We start from the raw sequence: 20,696 nt of genomic DNA, 5'->3' as shown, positions 1-20,696 counted from the left end.
AAAGTAGCTCTGTGCCGCTTCATTTTGAAAATAAAACATCAGCCACCAAGAAAACATTTTTTTTTTTACTTTATTTTGTTAATATAATAATAATTAATAATTTAGTAATTTGTAATTTGCTGCAATGAATGCACCATGTCGTTATGTAGAACTTTCAAACTCAGTATGAACACTTGAATGCAGCATAATCCATGGTCTCCAAATAGTGGGATATTGATTATATCTGCTACTTTAGTGGAAATAATGAACATTTGATGCACTTATTCTATTCTTGTGATGTGTTCTAGGCTTCTGGGAAAAATGTAATGCTTGTGTTTAATTTTAGAAATACTTACGCTTTGTGCTCTAGGATATAGTCTGTTAGTATTGCAATGCTAACAAGTCCATTGAAACGTGTTTATTTTATTAATCTTGCTGATAATTTTTTATACACAAGCAAACATTTTTTAAAGAAATTAACAAGGTTGGTGTTCTCCAGACTAAATTTGAATATTGTATAAAATCCTTACAAATGGTCAACAGAAGAATGTAACCTTGTTGAAAAGCTATGGCAAAATATTCATTGAAAGAAGCTGAAATGTTGTTTGATTGCCACACAATTATTTTTTTTTCCTTGGTGATCTTATATTCAAAAATTTGAAGATTAGTGCCAGCTTTCAGACACAAAATGTCCACTTGCAGTTTGGAGTATGTGTAACATGAACGTTAAGTAAATTGACTGAACTTGTCTCCACCTGTGGTGATGTAAAAACAAAAACAAAGGTACAGTTACATATAATAAAACAATATAGATAATCCAAACCACATTCCTACAGTGCATGGCTAAACTACATGACAGAATAAAAGCTCAAACAAAACACAACTTTTCATTTGCAAACCTTTGTTTTATTCAGTCCCCTCCAGCATCCTTACAAGTGCCACAGACCGTATAGGGTAAAAATGTGCGTTAACCAAATCAAGGCATATTCATTAATTTCTTTCCTTTGTAATTCACATTAACAAAAATGAATCACAATTTGTCAAAACCCTTTCTTACTCTAGTACATATCCCAATGTTGCACGGTGATAAAGTGTTTAGAAACGAACTTCTCCCTCAGGGTTTTAGTGTATAAAATTGTATAAAAAGGTAAGAATGACACTCAGGTGTGGAGACTGGATGGTAAAACACCCTGACAGCATCGTTGATTGTGATTGGGCAATCTCACTTCCTGTTGGTGGGGTCAGAGGTCGGCCTGGGTCGACACTGTCCTTTTCAGAGAGATTAACCAGGCCTATCTGATCCCAGTTAATCCACACGCACCATCACTGGGGCATAAAGCTGCTACACACACACACACACACACACACACACACACACACACACACACACACTCAAAGTCCAATCCACTCTATCTGTCCTTGTTCCATGTCTGGGCAGCATAGCTCATGTTTTCAGCAACTGTGAAGTCTTGTTTTCTATACTAACACTGGATTACGTCTCAAACATGTGAATGACATCAGAGGGACTTTGGATAAAGCACAATAAAATAATTAAATAAATGGTATATATTCTACATTATGAGACTGTCTGTGTGTTCATGCCTAAATCCCCCGTTTGCCTGAAATTGGCTTCTCAATGAAGTTCATGAAGTTTGTTTTGGGGTGTGTACCATTTCCTGTGGGCGTGTCATGTGGGCGGGGCCAGTGGTGAGCTGGTTGTGGCTATCAAGGTGAGGCTAGTAGCCACAGAGCAGGAAGTCACAGCAGCAACAACAACAGAGGACAGCAGTTGAGAAAGAACAGTGAACATAAACGTGCAGCAGAAGTGACACAGAGCTGCTACTGCTGGACAGGCAGCATGTTAGCTGGGTTTTCTACATAGTAAACTAGAGCTGCTAGATTATCCACAGAGTTCATCAGACAGCTCATCAAGATGAGTGACAGGTGTTGAGGTGTCAACTTGACCAACTGAGCAGAAGGAGGGCGGGACTAACAAAACACTTAGCTGCCTCAAGGGAAAAAGCTGCATGTTGTAGCTAAAGAGTAACTGAACCCTAGACCACTTTTATGGGTTTGCCATCTTCTATTGGCTGATATTTAGTGCCAGGTGATGTCACCACCTGTTGTACTTTATAGTCTTTAAACATGAACCAACCCGTAAGCCCAGCAGCACCCAGTGCCAGAACATCAGCTAAATACCTGAAATCTAAGCTCTTCTCCCTTGGATGAAGCTGATCATTTAGAAAGGGTTTTGTCTCAGTTGGCGTTAACTTTTCTCTTTCAAGGGTTTTGGACCTAAACCACTCCAGGATGCAGCTCGCCATAAAAGAGCCACCAGAACTTTTTTCAACAGTATTTATTGAACATTTGAGTTCTTTTTATTACAATGGTGTGTTACTGTTTTCTAAAAGTCATAAGCCACTCGAGGTTCTGCTTCAACACTTCTTAGCTGTGCTAAAATGACTGTAAAGGGCAGCCTCTCATGGCTCATAGCTTAATTTGGACACAGTTTCCCCATCAAATCTCATTATAATCTATGGATCTGTCTTCATCGCATCTACATAACAGAATACCCTTACAAGAGTGAGCTGTAAACCTGAAATGTCACCTTCGTTTATTCATCGTCTTCAATCTACTGTCTGGTCCCTTGTCAAAGGGACATAAAAGGGTTGAATAAGAGTGAAGAAGATCACAGAAGGACCCGGGACAGTCAATATTCGTACGTCATATCAATGTCACAATACCAACAAAGTAGCACCCATGCTGTTTCTGAAACCAACAAAGTACAAACAGAGCACACAGTTAGCAGCTGAGGTTCTCATGTTTTGTGGTAAACCAATCATCACATCGCAATACGAACATCCGTACACTGTTTTGACCAATATTTAACATTCTTTGAGTTTTTATGTTTATCCTGTACATGGAATGAGTGGAGGTCTACAATGTCATTTATTGGAATAGAATGGTAGGAGGATCAGGCCTTACCTAAGATTGTGTGTAAACCCTTATAAGTGTGTACAAACTTGGTACTCCCAGGTGTACATGATGGGTATACTGTACTATGGAGTTTTTCAGTTGGAATACTGTATGGTCTATATCATCTAAATCCTGTTAATTATGTTTAGTGTGTGCATATTCAGTGAGAGAATTTACTAAATTCAAAGCCCTTATTTGCCTTCCCTGGGATATATACTCAAAAATAAAAGTCACAATTCCTCATAGCTTCACTACAAAAAGACAATTTAAATCTTAAATGATTGGCCTAGATTAGGTAGGCTAAAGGTCATTAGAGTAAGCTGGATGCGTTACATTATAAGGTATCTGGGTTGATGGCAACCTAGTTGAGTCTTAACAGATGTTTCAAGTAGGAGGACAGGATTAAGATACTGTAGCTTCAGAGGTCAAACTGGGAGACAGAACACATGTAGGGATGCACTGGAACCAGTCATCACCAGTACAACTTCAAGCATGTACTTTGTAATTTATTGTATTGTTTGTGCTGTATTTTATGTCGACCTGCCCTGGGACTGCAGATGGAAATTAGCAAATAGCTATAATCTGGTGCAAAGCATGTTTTCTCTTTTCTGAGATCAATGTTCTCTTTTGCACATGGTCTCTGACAAATAAACTTAATAAACTAAACTAAACTAAACTAAGCACACAACTCAAGCATCTGCCGATACCAAACAGTTACCCTTCTGTATCAGTAAATATTCAGCCATTTGGGTTTGATGTGATCTGCTTGGGATCATTAGAGGAAATATAGTCTAGAACATGATGGTGTGATGACCTACTGCCTCCAGTTACCTCCAGTTTTCTTTAAAGTAATTACATTGTCCTTTTGCTGTTTGATAACAAAATAGTGATTCATAGAGGCTTTGTAGTTACATCACAAATCTCCTAGCAACCACAACTGGCGCCATCATGGAGGTCCACTGAAGTGAGGTTTGTAAATAATGCTAAATATAGGCTAACCTGAAAGATACCTGAAAAAGCTTGTTGTGGTGTGGCTGTAGATCCATTCAGTAACGTTCTCAGTAAGAGTGAATATGTGATAAGGTGGGTTTGTTTCCAAATGTAGGTTACTGTGACAGTAAACTGTCCTGTCTTTAGCCCTAGTCTCTACTCCAAAACACTCTGAGTTGTAGCTTGAAAAGAGTTAGCTCAGTTAACCTGAACAAACTGTTAGCTAGCTAGCTAGCCAGCAGGCTCATTTAGCAAAACAACCAATGTTAATGTTAACATGCAGCTACTGGCCACTACTAATGCTAGCTTCTGCTAACGTTAGCTAGTGTGCAAATCAGATGTGTTAACAAGACAGTGATGGTTAGCTGACAAGATATGGTTAGCTAGCTAACAAGCTAACATTATCTAACACAAAATCAATCAGTCCAAATGTCAGTGGTGAAATGACCGGTATCAGTAAAAAACAGCACAAAAATTAACCATATTGAATTATGTCGAGTCAACGAAGTTGTCTGTTTAGAAACACAATTTGCTTTTCACAGCCACTGTTGGCTGAGGACCTCCAATATGGCCGCCAGAGGGTGTGTACGTCACCTGAAAGCCCAGTAACTGGGGGTCCTTGACATGAAAAGCTGTTGGAGCCCCTGAGGTATGTTATTGCAACAGGTTTACGATTGTACTTACTAATTAATTAATTAATTATAAACTGTTAAGTACTTGTGCTTATGGTATGTTTTGTTTTATGTTCTGGATCTTTATGTCTATCAATTGGATTGGATAATAAAGTTCATGTTATCAAACCCAGTGTTTCAGGCTACTATCAGCCTGATACATCAGTGCATCCCTGAACACATGCAGAAACTCCATTTAGAATTGCACATGCACGCAAGCACGCATACACACACACACTCTCTCACACTCACACACACACATACACACACACACACACACTAGGTATTGATTATCACTAATGATCCTAGACAGTCTACGCACTGCCAGCTCACACACCTGTGGGCAGGGCAGTCCGGTCACCAACAGAAGGCACGACTGATGTAAAACAGAAATATTGAGTCTCTAACTCAGATGGACTGAACAGGAGCTGAATCACACTGTCGGCTCAGATCAAGCCAGTTTCACCAGTAGAACAACCAGCCATGTTCCTCCACCAACACACGAAAACATTGTCTTCCAACGTCCATGAGTCCGGTCTCATTTCACTTGCAACCTCTTAGGTTTTGGATGTAATATGATATTGTGTACGTCATTGTGACTGTACAGAGTGTGTGACAGGCTTCAGCATTTAGGCCTAATGTGCTATATATGAACCACACTGTAATCATTTCAGGGTTGGAAAGGTGTGACAACAACAAGTGGCCTACATTTGTAAAGCATATCTACAAAGACATTTGTGTCTTTCTGAGGTATTTCTGACACCTTGGTGGAGTGCTCAGTTCAATCAGTCACATATGAAATGTCTGATTAAAGGTGCTATTTGTAACCATCAATATATCATTGTCAAATTAATTGTGATACTAGGGTATAATTACCATAAACAAATGAGAACATTGAGACAATTGGTAGCCTCTATCTCACACCAGTGGGATTGTTAGTGCTAATGTTTTTCAACATTAAGACCTGCTTTCCCATAAACCCGGTTGCTTCCTGGCACTAAAAGGATATTGCTACTTCTTTGCTTCTTTAGTCAAAGTGTTTCTCTTTGGCTTCACAGAAGAGGTTAAGTTTGTTGGAAGTGATTTGTCCATCGGCTTTTCACTCCTTCCACAATCTGCTGCCAGAAACTCTGAAAGCTTTAGCTCCGTTTGCTCTGGAAGAACAGAACCTCTTCCTGTTTTGTGCCGTAAAGCGATCCAGCAGAGCACACAATGTAAAGTAGTAGTGGCTACTAGTGGCTGCCAATCTCCTCAGCGATGCTCTCATTTGTTTATGCTAATTATAATAATGTCTCAAAATTGATGTGGTAATGATTTATTGAGGTTGAAGTTCTACACGTAGCACCTTTAAGATCTGACAGTCTTACATATGATGTGGTCTCATTTTCTGGCTATTTAGTAGCCTGACAAGCATTTTCAGTCGTAAAATATGTCTTTTTCTACCCTTTGGGCAGTACTGTGATCATAGGCAAAAAGTTCAGATTGGTTCCAGAGGCAGAATTGCCAGGCCCAGTCGGGTCGGGTCACATGAGCGGCTCACGTGATTCGGATGCTAATTTTGCACACGAAATGAAAGCAAACTGTGAGTTTATTTGAGTCTCCATCTGAATGAGATAAATAATTCCGAAGAGTTGATTGTAAAAGAAAGGGTAATTGTGTCTCATGAAGATCCACCGATATTTTCAGTTTTTCAAGTATTTCACTGCTACGCTGTACGGATGTGGATGGAGATGAGTGCACATGCGCTACATCAACCACAACAACAAAACAACATGGCAGTTGGAGGAAGAGAAAGGCTGAGGGAGTTCAATTTAACAGATTTCCAACTTCCATCAAAGCAGTGAAATATTTGCAAAAACAGAATATTTGTGGATCTTCTTGACACACAATTGCTTTCTCTTTTGCAATATAGTCAATTATTGTCTCATTCAAAAAGAGACACTCAAACAAGCTCTCAGTTTCAAATCACCAGGTTCACATCTTACATCCAAACTTCCACTGACATAGCACTGTACTGAAAAGCGGGCCGCGCTAAATTAGCATCCGAGCTGCGTAAGCTGCTCATGTGACCCAGCTGGGCCTGACAACTCTGGCTCTGGAACCGAGTCAAACTTTTTGCCTGTGATCACAGTGCTGCCCAAAGGGTGGAGAGAGACATATTTTACTACTGAAAATAGGCGGCATTTCCCTTTAAATCGAGCACACAGCTATTTGAAACCACTTCCAATTGTGTAGTTTGCCTTCAACTTCCTTCTCAATCGTCCAAAACCTGTGCCAGTCGTTTGAAAACAAGCCATCCAGTTGTACAGCGTTTCAGAACTCTTCATCACACAGTGTGTGTGCGTGGATATGTGTGTGTGTGCATTAGGGCTAGACTGATATATCACTTTGCCGATATATGGGACCGATTTTGGCATGTTAGTAAAAATTGTTTCAGTTGTGTGTTTTAGTGTCCCATGATGCTTTTTCAGATGCTTTTCCATCCTGACAAGAATACAATTCCTGGGCAAACACTGAAAATTTGTAATTTTGGGGATTTTTTTGATATGAACATTGTCAAATTTAAAAATATTGAACATCGGCAGAAAATATTGACTATCAGCAGCTTCAACCCAAAATATATCCGTATTGGCCTTCAACAACCCAACCACTGAAAGCTCTGCGACTCTCCATCCTCCATGTTGCTTTTAGATCGAGCAGAGAGTCAAATCTCTGTCCCGCTGCCATAGACCAAAAGACCGAGAGACCGGAGGAACGTCGTCCTCCCTTCAGTTTTCCCTCTGGGCCCTCTGCTTCTTGCGGGCCAGCCGGGCCTCGCGCATCGCCTCCAGGGTCTTGCGGGGGTCCATGACGAAGGCCAGGGCCACGCCCGCGGTGCCGTCGCCGTCCTGCCGCGAAAAACACAGGAAGGTGGCCCAAAGGAAGGCGCAGCAGCCCATGAAGGCCGTTCGCAGGTACAGCGGCATCAGGACAAAGTTCATGAACTGTGGAGAAGCAGGCGGGGGCGTGGGAGGGCAAAGGGGAGAGACATGTAAGAAAAGATAAGATGAAACTTAAATGTTCCTCATGAATGTTGCAGCAGCAAATACTAATAGGACACAGCAAATAAAAATGGAATTTAAATAAGAATAGAGCCAATAGAGGGTATTTCAAGGTGCTTCATGTAGCTTAAAACCACTTCTACCCTGCGGGTCCATCATTTAAAACACATTTCACAGCCAAGCTTTGATCAAACCCAAAGAACTTTATTTTAAATTCTAGTCAAGATGCCAACGTTTCCAAAGATACCAAATATGTCCTGCTGAATTACAGGGAAATGTGTATACAATTTTGCATAAAACATCTAGATTTTTTCCATTAGGTGTAATGGTGCAGCAATAAAAAAATGGCGCCTTGGGTTTGAATATTTCACTCAATATAAGCAGCTATAGCTTCAATGCAGCATTGCAATGAGCAGATACAGGAAATGTATGTGACATAGGCGTACAGTGTGGAAGAAATGTTTTTTCTAACTTTGAAGCCAGTTTTGAAACTATTTAAAGGGAAACTCAGGCTTACAGATGTATATAACATACTGTATATACAGGATGTTCAGGTTTGCATTACTAGCTGTTCACCTTATCAAAAACAGCAGATGGAGGAACCATGTGTACAGAAAACGTGAGAATGTAGAGAGAAACAGAAGAAAGAGAGAGAGGAGCGGTGAAGTTTATATTGGGATAAACAAGACAAAAAACAAGTTTCACATACAGAGATGAGTATGGAGGAGGGGGGGGGAGACAAGGAGATAAAGAAAGAGAGAGAGAGATTGAATCTAGTGTATACTGTATAGTGTTTATAGTCTGTATTGAATCTGGTGTCATGACATTTCAGACAAACGTCTCTGTTGATACTGAGCAGCCAGTCACATACAGCGATGTTTACAGTAAACTACAGCATGTGTCGCCTATATAATCCTAGTGACTGTGGTTCAGTCTAAGCATGTTAATCTACAAATGATTACAGTTCTGTTAGTGTCCTTTTATTAAAAATCAGATCTGGTCCAGTCAGCGTCCTCCACCTCTGATATGATGCAGTTTGATTGATTACATATTTACTGTAGAATTGATCAATACTGCACTGGTCGTCTATAGGAACACACTAATTTGAATTGATTTCAGTGCAACATTTTGATCAGAGTCCACACAAGTTTGCATGAATATCTTATTATTATCCTGGGTTTCAGTCTTAGAGTCTCATGGTCTAAATGCTGATTCAGACCCTGACAAGAAAAACATTCAGGGAAATTGGGAATACTTGTAATTTTTTGGCATGAAAATCATCAAATTTAAAGATATTGAATATCAGCAGCTTCAAACCCCAACTTTTTGGTATCAGTTTTGGCCTTCCAAAACCCATATTGGTTGAACCCTAAGTATAATATCATTGGTGGCCATTATGATGATGACTATGACTGTTGATTATACATGAACTGTTTATATTAGAAGAGCTGTAAAGCGGAGTCATACATACAGTAAAACGTAAAAAAAAAAAAGTTAAACATAGGCCTACTGTATATCAGTACTCAAGGAATGACTCCTGTCCAATCAAATTACTTGACCGGAACTAACTCAACCAGTCGAGTAATTTGATTGGACAGGAGGCATTCCAATAATAGGCATTTCAGTGTAACAGCACTGGGACTTTTCACTACATGTATCACTCCGCTTTACAGCTGTAATAGAAACAGTTTCTGTGTTGCAGTGGAATCCTGAGGGAACCATTTTTGTTGGAGGAGATAAATAAAAGACAAAGATCAGAATCTGTTGTCTCAAATGACTATTACTTGATAAATAGCTTTGTTTATACAACTGTTGTATAGAAGCACTCCCTCTCATATCATATTGCTTAATTGTTACTTCCAGTCTCTAAACCAAACCCTCATTCTCTCCTTTGGCTCGGTCTTTATGTGCATTACTTTACAAGCAAGTTCTTCTGTCATGGTCTTCCTCATTGTGTCTATCGTTAAAAACCTGAAGAACTATAAAAGTGATCACAAAACATTCACATTTACCTGCATGAAAGGCCAGTACATGAGTCCAGTCTGCAAGTCAAAGAGGAACACGATTAGTGTTTCAGAGGACAAACACTATTTAGCACATCACTGCCATGCAAATCTCTGTTCTTATAGCCTTGAAATGGTCATCACAGGAGATGGAGATTCAGCTTGTAAATGCACCGAGGCACTCTGTGAGGTTTAGATTGGATGTGAACTGCTTGGGGTCATTCTTATTATCCATCTAAAAACTTTAGAAAACACCAGTCTCAAGCGAAGAAATGCACTCCACAACTCCTGGCATGAGAGGGGAAAATACACAGAATGTATATGCCATACTGCTTCCATTTATTACCACCAGTTTGTTTTATAATAGACCGTTACACAAGTTAAGTTTTAGCAGTACTTTTTGATTAGGTGAACTTGTGTTTATGGGCTGGATTTATATATTTATCAATCAGCTTGGATATTAACATCCATGTTAGGCTTGTGAGCCTCAGTGCATCCCTAACCACATGCAGAAACACACACACACACACACACACACAGGGGAGTGAGAGAGAGAGAGAGAGAGGGAGAGAGAGAGAGAGAGAGAGAGAGAGAGAGAGGGAGAGAGAGAGAGAGTCTCTTCTCTTTTCCTTTAGCCTTGAAATGTTCATTACTGGACATGTATTTACCAGGATAAGTTTTATTCCACAATTACAGAAACCTGTCAGAAACACTATGAGTCCCTCACTGACCTTGTGATTTACAATGGGCACGTAATGACAGGATTTCAGCCTCTAAATGCATTGAGGCACTCTGATTTTTTTATCCGCTGGCAGTAATCGCGATTGAATTACCCTGCTCCGGGCGACGTGTCCACTGCGCAAAAGCAGTGCCACAATCTAGGTTAATCGGGGGTGAGCTAGCAACTATGTGGAAAGAGGAAGGTGACTTTCCTCCCCGTGCCGCTGCCGAGGCCTTACCTTCCATGTGTTGAAGAACTTCTCCCTCCAGTCCTCGAAGATGTCCTCCTTCCCCTCCAGGAAGCTCACCCCTGGAGGACAGAGGGCAGGTTTACGCAGGGTTTTGGGAAACCTCGCGCCATTACGCACAAACCACAACGGCTTGTCTGTCATCTGACAAGGAAGGCGCATCATTCCTCACCTTGGCATACATGCTGTTTGACTGAGTTTTAACCTTAATACACATCTCACCACGTCCCATGATAACATGCATCATGGATGTCGGTTGGGTTTGGCGAGGTGCGGCACGTCGGCACGTGCTATATTTAGCCTGAGTTAGTCCTGAATTGATTTTGCAGTTTTTTATCATTATAATGGAGAGCAATGATCAAGCAACATTTGCCAGATATGAACTGAAAATCATATCTTAAAAAATCACATCAGGGAGCACTCACCTATGATCACATTGACCAAATATAGGTAATAAAGTTTGGAGATTCTTGACGCCCGTGAAACTTGTCAAACACTGTCTTGCATCCCAACCCAAACGCAGAGAAAGTTTACAGCACATTTGGGACATGATGCAAATTCTCAAATTGTTCCTTTGTACTATTAGATCTGCGCTGGCATGCCCACTTTAAGTTTGGTTCTCTTACCCGTGTAGAAGACACTCGTTGCCAAAGGCGACGCGAAGCTTTGGTCCAGGAGGAGTTTGCGGAAAACCATACCGGCGGACTTTCCCGGGAAACGCCGCTCCAGCGTCCGTAACCAGAAGTAATTAAAGTTCCCATGGAAACTGATTGCCACGATGGCCACGTTGCGTGTGTGTCTCCAGTCTATGTGCTCCTTCTGGGCGATGAGCTGATGGACGAGGTCACCGCCGGCGAATAAGCAGCCGTACAGAGTGACATTGGCCAGCCAGGGGAATCTTTTGGCAGCCTCTTTCAACATGGCTCTCCTCATTTTGGCACAGGACGGAGTTCTGCGTTCGCTTACAAAGTGATGCAAAAGGGCTTCAATCCAACAATCAAGATGTAAGCATGCCGGTGAAACTAATTTGACGAGGCCCTGGTGTTAGCCGGCTAGTCGACGCGACGCAATCCATCCGTGCGTGTTAATCAAGGAAGGGATTAGACGTTTCCGCCGGCCGAGGGAATATCACACATTGTCAAATCTGTGATTCAAGGGCTACAAAGATGACGAGTCCCCCAGATAACCTCTTCAAACACTCTGATCGGCATATTCCCACAGTGCGTAAAACCTGCCATGGTTACCCTTTGGTCACCTGGAGAGGAAGAGGGGTTCCAAAAACTATCTCGCTCTGGAGTTACGCGTGGACAAAACGCATCTGAGCATGATATAAAACAGACGGCGAGGCTCCGGACAGAGTTCCGTTCAAACAGAAGTAGAAATTTCGGTTATTGTGGCTGCTCTGTCGCTCCGGGTGAATCAGGTGCCCTAACAACAAATCCTTCACGTCAAGCGCTAATCTGTGGGATTGTCCCGCCGTGCTCAGATTTATATCGCGGTCCAACTGCTTCACTGATCTCAACAGCAACCTGTTGGCCGCCTAAAGCCTTGCTCCGAAGCGCCCGGGGCCGATCCGTTCTCTGTCAGATCTGCTGCGCCCGCAACCGCAGTGTGCGCTCTTTACGCACAGGAGCAGCCGGGTCTGCGAGGTGTTCTCTCTCTAGTTTTTATTATTATAACTGAGAGCAAAGATCAAGCAAAATCGCCAGAAATCTATTTGGAAGATGAAAAATCACCTCAGTGCAGTATTGCTCTCTAAACTGATGGTTTGGTTTGTTCACCTACCTCTAATAATATTGACCAAATAATAACATGTTGTCAGTCATCAATCATCACTTTGCCCCCAGAAATGCAGTTGATATATTCGGAAGTTGATTTGTTTGGACGTTTTGGTGCTAAATTATATCAGATGCAGAGACTTTGCCATAGTTAATGCGCTCCTATAGTGACACAGTTTATCTTCACCCATAAACCATGTCCTGACCTATAAATCCATTGTCTCTATATGCAAAATTGTTCGCCTCTTCCTCACTGACAGCAACAGAGTTACATTAAGGCCTGATACAGTAAATCTGCGTTGGGCTTCGCTGACATGAGATGCAACAGCGGAATGTTTCAGTTCACCGTTACAAACACTAGATGGAGGAATATCTCTCCAGTCACAAAGAGAATCTGGTGGATCAATGCTAATGCCTCTGGGGAACGAGAGTCAGAGGTCTGCTTCAGTTGGAAATTAAAAGACTTTTTGGCCTTTTGTCTCCTATGTAGAACTGACCATCTAGGCCTACACTAGTTCCAGTGGACCTTAAATCCTAGTATGTCTATTGCAGTTCATATGGTATGTTTATTGAACAAGACAAATGTACAGAAGTGTCAATAGTCAAGGATATATCACATGTCACTGTATTAATTAAAGTTGCATATCATTTACATAAGAAATAGGCACAACTCACAGGAAATAAGTAGGCTACAAAATTATTTAATTAAATAGATAAAAAGAAAAGAAAATGCTCATTGGAATGGCAATCAGGGTCTTGCAATAAAAACATGATCACAGTGTTTTAACATGATATCACTTTTCATAGGAATCTTTCCAACTTAACATGGAAGTTTAAAACATCTTTATCTTGGTTTTCACGGTAACATATAGTACTATTTTTGACCCAGTTATCGAAATCTACTTTTATATTCATAATAGAATATATATGTAGGCTATACATACATGAGGAGTCCGTGGTTTGGTTTATGGACACACATCAGCTCGTTTCATCATTTCCACTATGAACTGTTACTGAGGGGGCGGGGGATAAGAGAGGGAGGATGGAACATATGGTAATCCAATTGGCCGCTTTCTCGTTCGATCAAAATCCCTAGCCTCTGATTGGCTCTTGTGCTTAAAGCCTCCTAAATGTCATTTTTGGACTTGTGCAAAAACTTCAACATCGGGTGGTGGTGGCGAGTGGATTCACACAACTTTTAGGACGATGGCCAGCAAAAAACCCTGAAAAAGGTACGATAGCATGATTGCTTGTTTTCTCCACAAAAGAAACGAGCATATTTATTTTTTACCAGAGTGCCGTTGTTTGTTCGTAATGAATGTGTTGTGCCTGCTCTCTCAAGCATGTTCGGAGTTTCATTGTCTTTGGCCACAAGCTGGCCCCGATAACGTTCTGTTCTGTCTTGTTGAAGAGAACGCCAGGCCAAACTCCATTCAAAAATCTGGTTATTTAATGTTGCCTTGTTCATCGGCAGATACACACAGCATGCAGAACAAAATTTAAGACCATTTCTCTATCAATAGTTTCCACTCTTCAATTCGGCATACATCCAATACACCATATAGCACTTATTTGTACACCACTTAAAATATTTACAACATGGGTCGCCTGTTATTTCCACAAACTTCTTCCATCAAAATATACCGTGGAGGGCGGTAGCTAGTAGCGTGAACCAATTTTAAAAGTCGAGATTTTATTGAAATAAAATGCTACTTGGTAAATCACTTCTATGCCGAATTTACCAGAAGACTGGAATGATTTGCAAAAACCCTTAGGTCTTGTTCTGTGAGATATGTAGGTTTGCTGATAAGCAAGGCAGCATTAAAGTGACAGATTATTTAATGGAGTTAGTTCACCGTTCTCTTCATACACGAGAAAGCGTCACGTTATGGGGCTGGAGCCACAGACAAGCCTATGCGCCACAAAATATGAGGGATAATTATGCAGTATGGTTATTGTAAATATATATATTAGATTTTTTTTTTACTTTCAAACAAGATTAGAGGAGTCCGTTGCGCGTGCTGGGCGGTGGTCTGACTTGATGAAAATAGTCAAAAATACGGAAGTTGTTGAGAGCGAGTGTGGACATGTCTGTTGTCTCCTGCTGTCTTGTCACTGGTGTGCACTGTACTAATAATAATATTGTGGGTTTCAGCTCGAGTTCCTTTCATAACTTTCCTGTTAGTCAAAGCATCTGCACAGTCTAGTCACAGTCTGCCATAGAGAGCTGCATGCAGAGTCCTCTAACTTTCAGATTTTTATTGAAAGGCTGGAGCTGAGACTTGACAAATCATGAAACATTCAAGTGCATCGAAAATTGGGTCACTGAATATTATATCAGAACTACATCAAATAGCTTCATACATTTATGCAAGGGGAGGACAGAGAGAATATAATATAGGGATAATGAAAAAGCTAGTAATACTCAAAAAAGGGAAGAAATTAAATAATTTCTAGGGGTTATACAAAAAAACGTAGTAAAGTGATTTAAACATCAAGTGCAGGTTTTCTTAATGATTTTATCAAGTCAATCTCATGAAAAATATGTTGAATTTTGGTTGAGATTCAGAGTGTGAGTACTGTATATGTCCACCAAAGCATATTAAGGATTTCTCTCAGAATCAGAATGGTTTTATTAGCAGGACAAGTAGCCAAAACACTCATGAATATTAAGAAGAATATAAAATATATAAAGCAAGTTTTTTTTTTACATGCATATCATGTTTTACAGATCTGCTGCACAAGGTGAAAAAGAATAAACAATCGTACACAAAAGCAGTGAAACAAAAACCTTTCAGAGATTACAGAAAGTATTCTGTTTGACCGGTCATAATATCTAGTGCAGAAACTGTGTCATAAAATATGCAAAATCTGCAGCAATATCAATTTGTATAGATCTCCTCACCTTGTGCAAATTTTCAAACAGACTTTTCTTTACTTGTTAGGGCTTGGAAGTCCTTTCTATCAATCTATCAATCAGTAAATCTATCAGTAAACTCAGTCAGACTCGTTTCAGACAGCAGGACAGTAGAGAAGCGTCCCAAGCTGACCTAAATACCTAAATACCACCAAAACACACGGCCGGCCATTCTCTGGGCTCAGCAGCATGAAAGAGATAAAGTCAGACAGATATTTTTTTGTTTGTTTGTTGCCGAATCCATATTATGTAAAAGGACAAATCAGAGTTTTTCCATGTTATACAACAGTATCCTCGAATTGGCCTGGCTGAGAAATAAGGCGTTCAGTTTGGATCAGCAGAGTCTTTAGGGGTTTTTGGAGAGAGACAGAGGGATTATAAACTGTGGGATTAAAGAGAGAAAGACGGCCAACACCCTTTAGATGGAAAAAACCTAAATCTAAGATTGTTGTTGTGGCCTGGATAGCTGATACTGACTAAAGGCTGCTTATCTGGGAGTTTTGGTGGGAGAGACAGTGTGTGTGCATGGTCTGTGTGCACATGCAAGTGTGTGTGTGTGTGTCAAAGTGAGCGAGTACATGCCTGCATGATTGTGTGGGTGTACATTTGCATTCATGTGTGTGAGTGTGTGTGTGTGTGTCTTGGGCGTCTATGAAATCCCACACTTTAGGTTACAGAGGGTCTGCTGTGTGATTCTGTATATTCCCTGTTGAGTGGACAGTTGTGTGTGTGTTTGTGTGTGTGTGTGTGTGTGTGTGTGTGTGTGTGTGTAATGGTGTTTTACTCTCTGCAGGGTGGAAGTGAAACTTGGTTAAATACTGGTTGTGTTTGTGTGGAATCTGATCCGAACGTCTCATTAGAATCAGCTCAGGTTAAAGGCTTCCCATAGACAACCAGTGTAGTTTTGATTAACTCTACAATCAATATGTAATCAATCAAACTGCATCATACCTGATATTAGTGTTACATGGTCTAAATGCTGTTTCAGAGGCTTTTCTACGCTGACAAGTAAAAAAAACTGGGGGAAACACTGAATATTTGTCTTTTTTTTTGGCACGAACATTTAAAGATATTTAAAGATATCAGCAGCTGCAGTCCAAACGTCAGTATCGGCCTTCAAGAACCCATATCAGTCGAACCCTAGTCAATACTAACTTCCACTGTGCGTGTGTGTCTTTATGCCTATTTGTCTAATTTTCATTTTACGTGTTAGCTGTGTTTTACAGATGGGCTGCGGTTCGATGTTTTATGGCAAATTGTCTTGAGTTGCACCACAGAAATTATGAATCTTTCTCAGCGTTGGGATGTTTTGGCTGTGGACGCTAGTTGAAGTCACACTACGCTGAGAAATGTTGTGTCGAAATGTGAGGAGGCCAGGGGTCATTTTCAAAAACCATACTGCTGTATTTATCTGACAAATGGTTAAATAGAAGAAGAGAAGTGCTGCTAAAACTGAATGATTTGGAGTCTCGATTTGTACATTAACTCACTTTTCTCCCACCCATATGTTGGCCTTTTGATGTAGGTCAAACATTAAGATTCCCAGCATGCTTTGTGTCGCCTCAGCCTCACCGTCTCCTCTCTCCCATTATTAAAACAAGTCCAGCCAGTTTTAAGTTATGCTGCTGCAGCTGCGTGTCGTGCCATGTGTCTTTACACCAGCGCAGTTAAAGCTGCTGAGGCCATTAGTGCCAGTGAAGCCTAAATACTTGAGCAGCCACGCGGCGGCCCTGCGGTTTCAGTCGCTCCGATTCTGCAGATGGTTTTGCAGCGCGTTCATGAAGCGCTGAGCATCTCCACATATGAACTAAGGAGGCTTTGCAACCTCAGATTCAGGCTCTGAGTGGAGAAAACATTAAATGATTCATCCCAAAGCACCATGCAGAGCTATTATGGAAAAACAGAAAATGTTACCTGATATTCATTCATACAAATGCAGATGATTGCGTTAGAAAAAAAGGTTAGCGTGTTCTTCAGGTGATGATAGGCCTACACATGCAATTTTTTAGGACAAATTTTGCTGGAAATATTTTCTGAAAACAATGCAGCAGTTTGAAATCCAGCCAAACTTGATTGGAGAGCAAGCTTTGCTGGAAGGGGTTTCAACCACCAATCGGAGACAAGAAAATCCGTCAAATATTTTCGAAATGGTCGAACTGCTACTAAATAAACCATAACTGGGAAACAGCAGCTCTGATTCTTTTTATGCAACATTTAATCTGGCAAGTTGGATGCCAGAGCCAAACATAAGCCTATAAAACACGTTATGAAATTCCAGTGGATAACGTTGAAAAAATGATTAAATTATTACATTTTCAGCAGAAAAGAGGAGGCCAAGATGACAGTGATGCAGCAGTTTGTCATTTCATCCATTTTCACTCCTCCCCCAACATCAGATATGTCAGTTGCCCTCTTTGCCCATTGCCCAGTCGCTCATACTCATTGCCGACAAATTCGCCCGTGTGTCATCGGCTTTAAAGGAGCGGTAAGTCATTTCTGACCTTTTACTCCGGCACAATCATTTTGTACTGAAACATTAGGAGGGAAGTGTGAGATGAGATGCTGCGGGGCGTCCGGGGCTCATGTGGCCCGGGGGGAACAGACCGTCTGCCGTATCTGGCAGAGGCAACAGGCCTGTGAGCCGCTTCCCCTTTAGCTGCTGTGGAGGAAACATGGCCGACCACAGCGGGTGGCAAAGCTGCGGCGCTCTTTCAGCGCTGATGAGGAATCAACTGAGCAAGAGATTGATTTCATAAGAGAGACTTTGACAGAACCTGCAGTGAGAGACGCCAACGAACTTTCAATCTGTCGTAAAGGAAAAGAGATTCGTAGCAGTAAAGTTTAGGGTGGATTTTCTTCAATCCAATTACAAATATATCTGGGTTTATGTTTTTTTTTAGGAATTTGGTCGTGTTTGCCTTTGGGAAATTGTTTCTGTGAGTCACACAGCTTCATGGAAACTTGTTCCAGATGTTCAGTAGCTAGTGATGAGATTTCACTGACCTCTCTGGGCAAGCTGATGTGGAAATAGGGCTGGGTGATATGGTTGAAATCAATATCACCATAATCGATAAGGATTTTTTTCAATATCGATATGTATCACGATATGGCTCACATGAAAAATCACATGTTAAATAATCAACCGAATGTTAATGTTAGGTGTGATGTCGAACAAAACAGAAATTTTCAAATAATATTCCTACAATACCTCATTTTGTGAGAGTTTTTAAATAGATTTTGCTTGTTATCATCAGTTTAGATGGCAGAATTGTGCGTCACGATATCACCATATCATCACAACATGACTCCACTGAAAGATGATCAATGATAATATCGAATTATCGCCCAGCCATATATGCAGAAAGTGTTCAGAAGCCATCGGAGCAAACTCACCCGATCTTTAAACAGGAACCTGACTGTGATGATGTCACCGCTGACCCTGATCTGGGTTTATTTGATAGAGATGAAGCACGTCTCTTTTCTCTTGCGTTAGCGCCGTGTTTAATACTGGGTGAACTCTGCTTGTTGACGTTACTTTGTTCTGCGCAATCAGTTGTCCATACACTTAATCGCGTTGACCTTAACACGCAGCCGAAATAACCAAACGCAGCCGTGTTATTTTACCTCCTAGATAATACATGCTAAGGTCACGGGAGGTGGAACTTGAACCTGCAGTTTATTGGACTCACTGTTATGTGCTTCACTCTATCAAAAGTCATCGTTTGTGCTTGTTTCACTGAGTGTGTCCTGGGGTCAAGCATCCCAAGCAGATTCTCAGTTTGTTTAACATTATTTTTTGTATTTTATAATTTTCTTCATTTTATTTCCCCCAAATATAATCTATGGATGCAGCTATTTAGATGTGATAGCTGTTGTAAACAAAAAAAAAAATAACATTGAATTTGGAGGGATGCTGAAATGACATGGGACACTAAAACTCTCCACTGAAATCCAGACTTAATGAAACTCTTTCAGGTGTGTCAGCAGCTGCTTAAGGCAGAGTGAGGCAGGTTTTTACAGACGGTTGAGTAAAATCCTCCCACACCACACTGGAATGGTTTCTCTGGTCAGACATCTGATCTAAAAAATAAGAATTGAATCATATTCACTAGCTGTGGTCAGGGAGGAACCTCAGTCATATCGGAGGTGGACGACGTTGACCGATATGAATTGTCCTAATAGGTCAGTGTCAGACCAGCGTATGGGTTTCTCCCTGACTCCGGGCCTCAGTGCAGGACGCAGCAGGCAGCAGTAGAAGCTGGTTGGCTGCCGGCTGCTCGGCTACTTCCTGGTTACAGCGGAAGTGGTTTGCATATTGCCACACATCCTCTATCTGCCAAGCCGCTCTGCATGCAGTGTTTTGCCTTATAGTTTTTATGGTGGCGGTTGCAGGTTATTTAGGTTTTGATTCTACAACTTTTTGGGTTTTTCTGCCTCAGTTTTGATTCTTCTGCTGGAGCAGGCCTAATGAAAACTTCTTCCGTTGGTACTTTCTAATTTAAAGGTCCAATTCAAGACTATGGGTCCAATTTGTATTGGGTTTGTTTTTTAGTTCTGCATTTTCTCAAACATTGGTGGCAATATTTGGCAATATTTGCTCATTGTGATGATCTGCCATGGCTGGATGACTGTAGGGGAAACATTGGCATCCCATCTGTAAATAGCTTCTCACACACACACACACACACACACACACACACACACACACACACACACACAGATAGTTTGACCACAGATATGCCATAAGCACAGAGTTGCAAGCAAACATTTTTAGCCGGGGAGACAGACTGAGACAGAGCTGTTGCTGAATATAAAGACGATCTGTGTGACCGATTTGCTCTCAGCAGCGCTTTATTTATGTGTGTGTGAGAGAGGGAAACGTGTATTGTGTACCTGAGAAACGAAACACTTGCTTGTACTATTTCTGAGAGAAATCTGAAACAAATTGTGTGTTTGTGTGTGTGTGTGTGTGTGTGTGTGTGTGTGTGTGTGTGTGTGTGTGTGTGTGTGTGTGTCAGGAGGTCGGAGGATGTCTGTGGAGGTGGACGCGTTGCTGCAGGAGGCGAAGGAAAGCATCGAGGCGGCGCAGAACTACCGCAGTGAGCTCCAGCAGCGCCTGCATGGCCTCAACCAGGCCCGCAAACAGGTACTGCAGCCCATCCACACACTCACAGATCTACAGCTGTATGCAGGGGGTTACAGCAACTTGGGCCCTTCCACACATTTTGTATGGAAGCCCCTGTTAAAATAATCCAGCACATAACTTTTTATTTTCCATCAAGTGAGATTTTAAAATTATGACTTTGACTAAGTCGTAATTTTGAGAAACTTTCTCATCAATATGTCATAATTCTTACATAATATCATAATTAT

The 20,696-nt window shown here is 41.1% G+C and overlaps 2 protein-coding genes across 2 annotated transcripts in view; one reads left to right on the top strand and one right to left on the bottom strand.

Moving 5' to 3' along the window:
- Positions 1 to 7,384: 7,384 nt before the first annotated feature.
- Positions 7,385 to 11,561, bottom strand: mpv17l (MPV17 mitochondrial membrane protein like). Its single transcript, XM_071894840.1, has 4 exons — positions 11,255 to 11,561; positions 10,620 to 10,690; positions 9,670 to 9,699; positions 7,385 to 7,600 (listed from the first exon to the last, which is right to left on the bottom strand). The coding sequence occupies exons 1-4, from the start codon at positions 11,559 to 11,561 to the stop codon at positions 7,385 to 7,387; spliced, it is 624 nt and encodes a 207-aa protein (XP_071750941.1).
- A 1,995-nt stretch (positions 11,562 to 13,556) lies between these two features.
- The window catches only part of crlf3 (cytokine receptor-like factor 3), a 19,124-nt gene continuing 11,984 nt past the window's right edge, over positions 13,557 to 20,696 (top strand). The window contains exons 1-2 of the mRNA XM_071894449.2: positions 13,557 to 13,638; positions 20,342 to 20,469. Coding sequence (XP_071750550.1) covers positions 20,353 to 20,469 — 117 coding nt within the window. The 5' untranslated portion in view covers positions 13,557 to 13,638; positions 20,342 to 20,352. The remainder of the gene's footprint in view (positions 13,639 to 20,341; positions 20,470 to 20,696) is intronic.

This window comes from Centroberyx gerrardi, chromosome 7 (assembly GCF_048128805.1).
Source record: "Centroberyx gerrardi isolate f3 chromosome 7, fCenGer3.hap1.cur.20231027, whole genome shotgun sequence".
NCBI lineage: Eukaryota > Metazoa > Chordata > Actinopteri > Beryciformes > Berycidae > Centroberyx > Centroberyx gerrardi.
The sequence above is the reverse complement of the archived record's forward strand: the minus strand, read 5'-3'. Positions and strand labels throughout refer to the sequence as shown.